The following is a 12,126-nucleotide window of genomic DNA, read 5'->3' as shown; positions in this document are numbered from 1 at the left end:
CGGGAGAGCCGAGAATATGTTCCAATCCACTGTAAAATCAGTTTTAAATTACCAAAAACACATCGACACAAGTCATTGACAACCGTCTGTCTCGCGCTAGCCATGTTGAATAAACTCCGCTCTCCTCGTATGTTTACTTCCGCGTGCAAGTCCCTCGTCGCGTTTGTAACGTCACAACTGCCCGTCGCTGATTGGTCCACTCGGCTGTCTGTTTGCTGTGACTTGCTCCGCCCCGGAAATGTTATCCGCTTAATGGTGGCCAGACTCAATAGCTGGAACAGCGGTGAGTCTGGAGTACCAGGCTAACGCAGAAGACAGTTTTGAGGCTGTCTGTCCTACTTTTGATGCCGCACAGAGAGTTCTAGCCTCTGGTGGAAACCAGCAAGCTGTGGCGGCTAGCTTCAAACTGGTGTCGAGCACTTTTATAGCCATCTTAAGTTATGGTATACTTGTATAAAAAAAAAAATAATAATCGGGATTTTATTAAGGAACAACTTTGAATTTTTTTTATGTCGCTGCTCATGGAGACTCATATATGCCTAAAGGATGGTGCGTGTTTTTGTTTTAGGTCGCTAGTGGCTTTAGTTTTGAAAATATTTGAAGTTTTTGAAAATAGGCCCCCTACGTATCCGCCCCGAGCCCCGTCAACTGATAGTGAAGTCTATGGATCATGCATTATTTTCATTTTCTTACATTCATCACATCAGGGTTCTCAACTTATTTGCGGCCATTTAAAGCACGAGCAAAACATTCCTATTTATTCCAATTCTGAATTTGGTCTACTGACACACAAACACACTTTGACAATAAGTCAAATGTTCTAGCCTCAGTATAGGAAAAGACACTTCTCATCCCAATCCATTTGCGGTTAGTTTAAGACCCACTGACACGCTCTTAACCTGTCAACGTGCCAACAGCCGCACTGCAGCAGCTTCTCTCTCTTGCTCTCTCACTCTTTACAATGCACCCCCTAAACACACACACTTTTCTCCCCCCAGCATCTCCTTCTTCTCCCCCCTTCTTATCGCTTGTTCCTCTCACGAGCAAAATTAATTGAACGCAAACCCATCTTGCCCTGAACGCCTACATTACCATGTGAGTCACAAGCGTGTGTGCGGACGTGAAGAGCATTGCGTCATCGGGGGTGTGTTGCGCTGGAGGTGGGCCGAGCCGGCTGTCAGTCAGTGACGCGGGGGACACGTGTGACCGTCATGGCTGGGAAGACGCTGCAGGCGATCCGCGGCTCACCCGGAGTGTGCGAGCTGCAATCGGAGCTTCTGCCGGTGAATAATGCACACGCCAGGAGGACACTTTTGGGAAAGCTGGATGAATAATTTGAACTGGAACCCTTAGACAGATATCTATCCAATTGATGGACTCCCACAAGTCCAAAATGTCTCACTATCATTTCATCAAATGCTGTAAGTGCTCTCAAAACTTCAAATGTCTTTTTCGGTGTGGATGCGTGCTGCATACAATTGCAGCAGATGCGTGTGCGTGTGTTTGAAGTTGACCGGCAAACTGCGGCAGGTAGCACTCATTTTAATGCAGTGCCTACCATTGAAGATTATAGATGTCCAATCCATTTTGAACTAGGAGGCTGAATGACCGTTCGATCATTCACTACCATCCTTCCATTTCAAATGGATTGGACGTCTATCATCATCTGTGGCACTGAAATATGCATGGAATGTTTCACATTCAATCAATATCTGATAGCCAAGCTTCAGTTTTTTTTCCCCTTTCACCTTCCATTAGATGGTCGTCCTACTTCACATTTCTGCTGTCTGGAGCAATTCCTATCTGCACTTTAACTCGTCTCAGTCTATTCAAGCGTGCATGGAGATTCCTTTAGTGAATGACCTTGAAGGATTTTATTTCATCAGCAAGTTTTTCTCTAGTTTTTAGTTATAAGGAAAATCAAACATATTTGGTTTGACTAATGGAGTTATGATGTGTATTTAATGGCCGGTGTTGTCTGACATTCCCATGGATCATGGATCATGCATTGTCAGCTCCCTCTGCGCCAGTATATATATTTTTATGGTGTATGAGATGCCAGTGCATTTCTACAGAGTTGTTTTTTTCGCCATTCATCAGGGGCCATGTTCACATGCATGTAGACAATGTTTGGCTTTAAGTCAATATACAGTTTACTGGTGCAATGGTACAGATTTGTTAAATCAAGCAGCATTTGCCTTTCATACAGTAATGCGTTGTTGATGATAATGGTGTTATTTCTGCATTCTGATTAACCCCGCAAACTTGTAACTTTTTGCTAAAACTTGCGAAACCCGTAATTTCTAGCAGAGGTGGGTAGAGTTGCCAAAATTTGTTCTCAAGTAAGAGTAGCGTTACTTCAAAATAATATTACTCAAGTAAAAGTAGTGTCAGGGAAATTCAATTTTGAACTCCAAGACAAGTGTTACCTCTAGTGATGGGATTTACAGCTCTTTTCGGTGATCCGGTTCATTTGGATTTGCTCAGTCAAACGGCTCTTTCAACTTTAGCTTTTCTTTTAAATATTTATGACAAATTTAGCATATATTTTGATAAATGACTTTGTGAACTAAATATTGCACTCTACTGACTGCAAATAGCAACAATTATCAAGCAAAGAAAAGGGTTTTTACCAGAGATGTCCCGATCGATGCTGATTGATCGGGTCCGATCACGTCATTTTCAAAGTTTCGGAATCGGCAAAAAAATATCTACCATGACTTTTTTTTAATATATATAAATTTAATTAAATCGTTTTCTAATTGTATTTAACGTTACAGACATAATGTGTTAAACTCATCCAGAGTCTTTAGTTGAGGCTTAAGGTAGGGTTAACAAAAATATCCCGATATCGGCAGCAATTAATTTATTAAAAAATGTGTCACGTTAAAATATTTAATGCTATTAATATATGCGCTGCACGACCCTCTCACTCATTGACGCACTCAATCTGTAATGACGCCATTTTACCTACCATATATAGAGAGATAAAAGGCAGCGCAAAATGAGTAGAGTGAATTTTGGCAGCCTTTGGAGCCTTTCTTTAATTGGCTTAAACCTTGCAATCCCTCTCCCTATGATTAGAAATATCATGGGAAGCAATGTGGGGAAGCAAGGTGGCAGTTGATCTTTGTCTTAACACCTTAAGTTATTTCCCAAAGCAGAGAAGATATATCCATTGGTAGCACGACGCACAGTCATGGTTTTACTTCCCATCATGGTTCCACTTCCCCTCATGCATTGGGTCATGGCTCCAGTATCATTTACTGAAAGCTCAACAAATACACAAGATGGCAATATTTAGTCACAATATACAATATACGTCCGAGTTTTATTCATTTTTTTCTTAATGCATTGCCAAAATGTATATGATCGGGAAAAATTATCATGAATGATTGGAATTGAATCGGGAGCAAAAAAAGCAATCGGAACGGGAAATATCGGGATCGGCAGATACTCAAACTATAACGATCGGGATCGGATTGGGAGCAAAAAAAACATGATCGGAACAACCCTAATTTTTACTTATTTTATTGAACATTAAAAAGGCTCCAAACAATAAACAAGCAATAAAATTAAACTTCAACCAACAACAATCAAACATGCTGCTTGATAACAAGAACAGTGAGTAGTAACACCAACAGCAGCAGCGAACAAAACAAACATAAACTACTCCTTACTTTATTTTAACAAACATAAGCTACTCCTTGCTATATTTTAAATTTGCATTCAAAAAAACTAAATACTTCAACTTTGACAGGATGATCCGGCTCCTTCTCTCAGTAATTATTTGTCCAGTCTTTTAGCTAAATCCAGATTTTTTTTTTCTCATGGAACCTGCAGGTGCATGTGTTGACTTGCATCCATCATTAAAAAAAAAAAAAAAAAAAAATCAAATTTCTAAATTAAAGTCTCAAAATATTGAAATTCTAAGTGTATCAAATGTGTTATATTATAAGGGGCTATAAGGGGTTAAGTTTGCAGACACGGCATTCTGCCCTATTGTCATCCGACTTTAACCAATTAAAATGTCTCCAAATGTTACTGCATTTTCGGCTCATCTTGAAGGCCTACAAACCGCGTTCGTGTGTCGTACTTTCCTCCTCCTGTGTCTGTTTGTGGCTTTGCAGACGCGACGGAGCATGTGCTCAGCGTGCACTCCGTGCAGTACCTAGTACCAAGCCCCTCGCCTTTCTCTTCCTGTCTCCCTCTCTGAGCACGGCAGCAGAGCCACTGCCAAACCTCGCTTCAGACACGTGAAAAGAGAGCGACATAGAGGGGGGGGGGGGGGGGATGACAGAGCCGACTCTCTTTGTACCGGCTCGTTCGCGACCGACACATCACTAGTTTCCTCGATAGCTTGATTACAGAAATTAATACGACCCCAACCATGGATTGCTTATCTTCGAAGGCTTTTTGAACAAGAGCTCTCGGGTACAAAATGATGTGACCCAGCCAGGAGCTGTGATCACCCAGAAAGTACAAAGAAGTACAATAGAGGCTGGACATTTATACTGTTGAAAGGACAGTGTCGAAGCCCACCGTGAAACGAAACTTACTAAGAAACGAAACTCATCATCTCACAAGCCTGGATATTTTCTCATACAAAAACATCTTTCAGCTGAAACCTTGAACACCGGTCCTGGCTAGAATGAAGATAAGCTTAGTCAGATAAACTGTTAGGTTTTGTGTTGTTTTTTCCCTAATGTGACTTGTCCTTGTGATTACCCATTGATTTCACCTGTTTTGCCTGCTCCTAGTGAGTCCTCCTGTATAACCCAGCTGTTCCTCGTTGTCTCGTTACCCCGTGTCTGCATGTGTGTGTATATAAGCACCCAGTTTCTTTTCACTCCTTGTTGCGTCATTGTCAATGTCAGAGTCTCCGTCAAAGTCTATGTCAATGCCCATGTGCTCGTCAGTGTTCTCAAGTTTTCTCCGTCCAAGTCCTTGTGTTCCTCGACGTAAGTTTTTGATATCAAGCCTTTTGTTAGTGACCTGAGTTTTGTTTGTTTGTCTTTTTTGGATCCCCACAATATTGGTTGATACTGTAAGGTTTTGTGTTGGTTTTTTCCTAATGTGACTTTTCCTTGTGATTACCCATTGATTTCACCTGTTGTGCCTGCTCCTAGGGAGTCCTCCTGTATTACCCCGCTGTTCCTCGTTGTCTCGTTACCCCGTGTCTGCATGTGTGTGTATATAAGCACCCAGTTTCTTTTCACTCCTTGTTGCGTCATTGTCAATGTCAGAGTCTCCGTCAAAGTCTATGTCAATGCCCATGTGCTCGTCAGTGTTCTCAAGTTTTCTCCGTCCAAGTCCTTGTGTTCCTCGACGTAAGTTTTTGATATTAAGCCTTTTGTTAGTGACCTGAGTTTTGTTTGTCTTTTTTGGATCCCCACTATATTGGTTGATACTTTGTTTTTTGTTGGCCTTAATTATATCATTTTGCACTGCCGGTCTGCCTCCCTGCTTACTTTTCCCTGCATTTGGGTCCACACAACCTGTCTGCCCGCATATTCCTGACATAAACCACAGTCGCTCATTGTATTCATTCAGGGCATATTGGAAAACAGGAACATAACAGTCCATATTTGGGCATATTGTGATACAGTCTATGGGAAGGCACACTCAAACAGGTTGATATAACAATGATGCTTTATGCTACAATATTCTCATGCAAGCATAACAAAAGCATACAAAATATGATGTATAATGGTTGTGTTTTAAGCATGAATAAAATTCTCTCACAAGTAGTGATAAAAATGTACTCAAGTACAAGTAAAAAAGTATTTGTTGAAAAGAATACTCAAGTAATGAGTACCATTGTGAGTAACTGCTTACAAATTTGATTTTTTTTTGTAATGATGGTATTATATTTTTCTCAGCACAATTATCTATATGAACTGTTGTTATAATGATGCTGTACAATAACCACATTAAGCCAAAGAAATACGAAAAAAAAAAAAAAATTGAATTCTGGCGAGAGAAAAAAATGAGAGATGAAGCATTATTCGTCCAAAGATCATGAGTGCCCTCTAGTGGAGGAATAGGTCCTAGTTTGAATAGTGAATACTAGTTCCTTCATAGTTACTATCATGAAATGAAAGAATCATATCTCCGGTTTTCCGTGGTCAATCGGTGCCAAATAAAGACTTGGAGAGAGGTTGAAATCTACACTTTCGAGTCATGTTGAGAGCAACACTTTATATCATATACCATATTGGCCCGAATATAAGATGGCGTTTTTTGCATTGAAATAAGACTAAAAAAGTGGGAGTCGTCTTATATTCGGGGTCTAGACATTATACCCATTCACGACGCTAGATGGCGCCAGATATCATTGAAGCGATGTTATGTCATGTCAGATGTCAGTTACTCTCAAGTTTAACCAGTTTGCATTACTTTATTGCAATGTTTTTCCTTATTCAGATTTGTTTCATGACTACAGTTACATTTAGACCTCACTTTGATGGTTAATGCAGTTATTGCAATTTTGTTGTTATATCACAATAGACTGGTTTATTTACATTTCAAAAACCAGAAGCCATTCATTTACGAATGTGATTGCACTTTACTTTACATATTTAAAATGTTCAGATATTAAGATTTAAATGAGGCTAAATAACATGCTTTTTCTCTCAAATATATTGTAATAATCATTTGTTTCAGATGTACAGTAATTATTTTCTGTATAAAAATCAATTTGGTGTTCAAAAAGGTTTTTTTTTAAACTTGAGTCTTGAAAAAGAGGGGGTCGTCTTATAATCAGGGCAGTCTTATATTCGGGATAATACAGGTACTTCATTTTTTACAGTGCTTTAAAAACGCCACGTGATTGAACAGGCTTCCGTGATCATAGAACAGTAAGCTGACGTCTGATTGGTATAATGGAGTGATGTGATGATTGTTGCGATGTCTGGTATTTGTTAGAGCCTGGAAAAAAATAAATCTAATAAGTAGAATAAAGAAGTAAAATGTAACGACTCTTGTGTAGCCCAAAGTAGCGGAGTAAGAGTAGCGTTTTTTTTTTCTTCACAAATCTACTCAAGTAAAAATGAAAAGTATGGCTTAGTAGAACTACTCTTAGGGGCAGTTTACATGGCGACTCTGCGACATGAAGACGCAATGACTGTGTTGCGGAGTGGCCTTGCGTTTGTATGGTGTCGCGAAGACCGAAGGCAAAGACTCAAATCTTGGAATCCTGCATCCAAAGTGGATGAATTCGATTGCGGGGGCGTAAGGGGGGCTTGCTCCTCATGCATATCAAAAGCTCCCGCGGTGCAGGACTACGCCGATAATGTCAGCACTCGTACACGTCACATTGGGCGTGTGCAGTGGTGCTACTAAACATTAAAAACAGCAAATATGGTGAAACGTCGGCTTTAATTTTCTGTTAATATAATATTTTTAATTGAAATATGTTGAATGTTTCCATTTTTGTGCCTTTTTGAACAAAAGAAAATGCCATTACTTGGAGTGGGCTGGCATGTTGTCTTCCGGGCTGAGGAGGTCAAAGTGCATCATTCGCTGTCGCTTTGTAAATCTGCACTGCCCCCAGGGCCTGGCATGAATATTAAATCTTTGTCATGCGGAATTGTGACATTGTTCGAATGGAGACAGAACCATTTAAATGCAAACATGACATTTTTCGTCTTCTCGGAGAGTCACCATGTAAACGGCCCCTTAGAAGTATATTTTTCTCAAAATGTTACTCAAGTAAATTTAACTGAGTACATGTAACGCGCTACTACCCACCTCTGATTTCTAGTGCCAATAAAAGACAATGTTAAACTTCACTTCGCTAATAAAGTCACTTCAAAAGTGTTAAACAGCAACAACTGCTACTTTCTGTACTCAAAAGACCAAGATTACTTGTGAATGGCACAGACATGGAAGCTAGCTACCCCAATAAAAGTTTTACATGACCAAATACTGTATTAGCTTTAAGGATAACCCACGGAGAGTTAACAGGTTTTTAAAAATCAGAATTTGAGCATATTCTGTTTTCTGTTTTCATTGAAATGTCTGAAATATTTCAGGAACAAAATTGCCAAAAAGTTACAATTGCTTTGCTTTTTAATTGCTTTTGGGTGACACGGAACCGATTGTGTCATGTACATATCGTAATAAATTGACAGAAGGCCCTTAAATCTAGGGATGTCCCGATCGATCGGGTCCGATCACGTTATTTTCAAAGTTATTTTAATCGGTAAAAAAATATCGGACATGCCTTTCTTAATATATACAGTGCCTTGCAAAAGTATTCGGCCCCCTTGAATCTTGCAACCTTTCGCCACATTTCAGGCTTCAAACATAAAGATATGAAATTTAATTTTTTTGTCAAGAATCAACAACAAGTGGGACACAATCGTGAAGTGGAACAACATTTATTGGATAATTTAAACTTTTTTAACAAATAAAAAACTGAAAAGTGGGGCGTGCAATATTATTCGGCCCCTTTACTTTCAGTGCAGCAAACTCACTCCAGAAGTTCAGTGAGGATCTCTGAATGATCCAATGTTGTCCTAAATGACTGATGATGATAAATAGAAACCACCTGTGTGTAATCAAGTCTCTGTATAAATGCACCTGCTCTGTGATAGTCTCAGGGTTCTGTTTAAAGTGCAGAGAGCATTATGAAAACCAAGGAACACACCAGGCAGGTCCGAGATACTGTTGTGGAGAAGTTTAAAGCCGGATTTGGATACAAAAAGATTTCCCAAGCTTTAAACATCTCAAGGAGCACTGTGCAAGCCATCATATTGAAATGGAAGGAGCATCAGACCACTGCAAATCTACCAAGACCCGGCCGTCCTTCCAAACTTTCTTCTCAAACAAGGAGAAAACTGATCAGAGATGCAGCCAAGAGGCCCATGATCACTCTGGATGAACTGCAGAGATCTACAGCTGAGGTGGGAGAGTCTGTCCATAGGACAACAATCAGTCGTACACTGCACAAATCTGGCCTTTATTGAAGACTGGCAAGAAGAAAGCCATTTCTCAAAGATATCCATGAAAAGTCTCATTTAAAGTTTGCCACAAGCCACCTGGGAGACACACCAAACATGTGGAAGAAGGTGCTCTGGTCAGATGAAACCAAAATTGAACTTTTTGGCCACAATGCAAAACAATATGTTTGGCGTAAAAGCAACACAGCTCATCACCCTGAACACACCATCCCCACTATCAAACATGGTGGTGGCAGCATCATGGTTTGGGCCTGCTTTTCTTCAGCAGGGACAGGGAAGATGGTTAAAATTGACGGGAAGATGGATGCAGCCAAATACAGGAACATTCTGGAAGAAAACCTGTTGGTATCTGATCAAGACCTGAGACTGGGACGGAGATTTATCTTCCAACAGGACAATGATCCAAAACATAAAGCCAAATCTACAATGGAATGGTTCAAAAATAAACGTATCCAGGTGTTAGAATGGCCAAGTCAAAGTCCAGACCTGAATCCAATCGAGAATCTGTGGAAAGAGCTGAAGACTGCTGTTCACAAACACTCTCCATCCAACCTCACTGAGCTTGAGCTGTTTTGCAAGGAAGAATGGGCAAGAATGTCAGTCCCTCGATGTGCAAAACTGATGGAAACATACCCCAAGCGACTTGTAGCTGTAATTGGAGCAAAAGGTGGCGCTACAAAGTATTAACGGAAGGGGGCCAAATAATATTGCACGCCCCACTTTTCAGCTTTTTATTTGTTAAAAAAGTTTAAATAATCCAATAAATGTTGTTCCACTTCACGATTGTGTCCCACTTGTTGTTGATTCTTGACAAAAAATTAAAATTTTATATCTTTATGTTTGAAGCCTGAAATGTTGCGAAAGGTTGCAAGGTTCAAGAGGGCCGAATACTTTTGCAAGGCACTGTATGTATTTTTTAATTAAATCTGTTTTCTAATTGTATTTAACGTTACAGACATAATGTGTTACACTCTTCCAGAGTCTTTAGTTTAAGCTTAAGGTAGGGTTATCAGATTTATCGCGTTAACGGCGAGAATAAATATTTTTTACATTTATCACGTTACAATATTTAACGCACTTAACGCATGCGCTGCACGACCCACTCATATATTGTCGCGTTCAATGTATAATAGCGTCGTTTTACCCATTCAGTATATAGAGCTAAAAGGCAGCGTAAAATGAGTGGAGAGAAGTTTTGCAGCCTTTGGAGCTTTTTTTTAAATGGCTAAAGCCTTACAATCCCTCTCCCAACGATTAGAATAATCGTAGGAAGCAATGTGGGGAAGAAAGGTAGTAGTTGATCTTTTTTTAACACCCTATGTTATTTCCCAATGCAGAGAAGATATATCAATTGGTACCACGACGCACAGTCATGGTTGCACTTCCCATCATGCATTTGGGCAGAAGTTAAATGGCTACAGTATCATTTACTGAAAGCTCAACAAATACACTAGATGGCAATATTTAGTCACAATATACAAAGTCACATTTGTCCTTTAAGAATTACAAGTCTTTCTATCCGTGGATCCCTCTCACAGAAAGAATGTTAATAATGTAAATGCCATCTTTAAGATTTATTGTCATAATAAACAAATGCAGTACCTATGTACTGTATGTTGAATGTATATATTCGTCTGAGTTTTATTCATTTTTTTCTTAATGCATTGCCAAAATGTATATGATCGAGAAAAATTATCGGGAATGATTGGAATTGAATCGGGAGCAAAAAAAACAAAAGCAATCGGATCGGGAAATGTCGGGATCGGCAGATACTCAAACTAAAACGATCTGGATCGGATCGGGAGCAAAAAAACATGATCGGAACAACCCTACTTAAATCCAATCATGACAGACTTTTTAATATCGACAAATGTTGTATGATGTTGTAATTGTTTTTACACCCCTAATGTAATTTGTGGTCCGTGTTGATTTTCTGAATTGAAAGACAAAGTAATACAGTACACTCCTTGCTACAGTTTTATTCTTAACGCAATGGGAGCGAAACATGCACATTCCCTGAAATGAATTCCACGACTACTACAAACTATTCATTTTCATCTCAAGGCACTTCGAGTCGTGATGTATCTCTTTTTAAATCCAATGAATATTGCCTGCATATGCCGCGATCTTGAGAATGAGTCATGTCCGCATAAATGTGCTGCACAATGTGACGTCTGTCATCCGCCACTAATAAATGGCGGCCAGACAACCGCAGCCTTGAGTGGTAGGTGAAGGACTTGCAGTGATTGGTCAAGATGATTGGCAGCGAGTCAAGGCAGAATGAGAGGTAGTTTGACTCAAATGCTATCCGGTAGCCTGCATTAAAGGGAAACTCGGACTTAAAGACTTGTAGGCTCTAATAAGCCACAATTGTTCTCTTTTACTAAAATATATTATTAGAAACACATAAAATATTGTCATTGATTAAAAATCTATAATATTTAGGATGTTTTGACCTACTGAGGACGCCATGTTTTAAGCGTGCAATGGACACGCGGGGTGATGACGTAGATTGTCACTGTAACTCGACGAATACTACTGGGTTACTGCAATTCCTTCTACGGGGCGAGACGTCCAACACGTGCGCTCATCGGTTAAATACGGCGAGTACTTACTATTTGTGTTTTTTTTCATTGCCTCAAAATACTTTTTGCATGTGTTTCCTGCTCATACTTTTAAGCATAGTGTTTTTTGTGGTAGCTTAAAAGCAGACTGCCGATCTGTTGACCACATTAATCACGTAAAGTGTTGTTAATAACGGCGTTAGAATATAACAGCGTTACTGTCGGCGTTGTTTTCTGCAGTAGTGAGAAATCTAATTAATTATTTTTCTCATCTTGGCAACGCCGCTACCGTTACTGAGGCGAGAAAGGCGTGCGTTACTATCCGTTACGATGTTGGTTGACTGACACGAGAAAAGTCTGAAAAAGACGGACTCACGGAGACGAAAGAGCAGAGCAGGAGTGGGGAGGAGGCAAGGGAGTGTGACGCCGTTGCAAACGCGATGCTACTATGCTAGGTGGCTCCAATAGTACCTGACTGTAGCCAATAGCCTATAAACTACGCCCACATGATGCTTCGGTAGATATCACATATATACACAACTAGATGCAAATGACAGACATGGCGGCATTAGCAACATGTATAATAAAGAACTAGA

The 12,126-nt window shown here is 39.9% G+C and overlaps 1 protein-coding gene across 5 annotated transcripts in view; it reads left to right on the top strand.

Moving 5' to 3' along the window:
- Window positions 1-12,126, top strand: part of myo16 (myosin XVI) — a 269,930-nt gene that overhangs the window by 35,479 nt on the left and 222,325 nt on the right. For 3 of the 5 annotated variants that reach the window (XR_009066237.1, XM_057851444.1, XM_057851441.1), the window contains exon 1: window positions 1,198-1,421. The exons of the other annotated variants lie outside the window; for them this stretch is intronic. Coding sequence is in view for 2 of the 3 variants with exons in the window: in XM_057851444.1 (XP_057707427.1) it covers window positions 1,373-1,421 (49 nt within the window). In the remaining variant the exon portion in view is untranslated. Of the gene's footprint in view, window positions 1-1,197; window positions 1,422-12,126 lie in introns of those variants that run through there. 5 annotated transcript variants of the gene reach the window in all.

The sequence above is a fragment of the Corythoichthys intestinalis genome, chromosome 12 (assembly GCF_030265065.1).
Source record: "Corythoichthys intestinalis isolate RoL2023-P3 chromosome 12, ASM3026506v1, whole genome shotgun sequence".
NCBI lineage: Eukaryota > Metazoa > Chordata > Actinopteri > Syngnathiformes > Syngnathidae > Corythoichthys > Corythoichthys intestinalis.
This window is presented reverse-complemented; position numbering and strand designations above follow the sequence as displayed.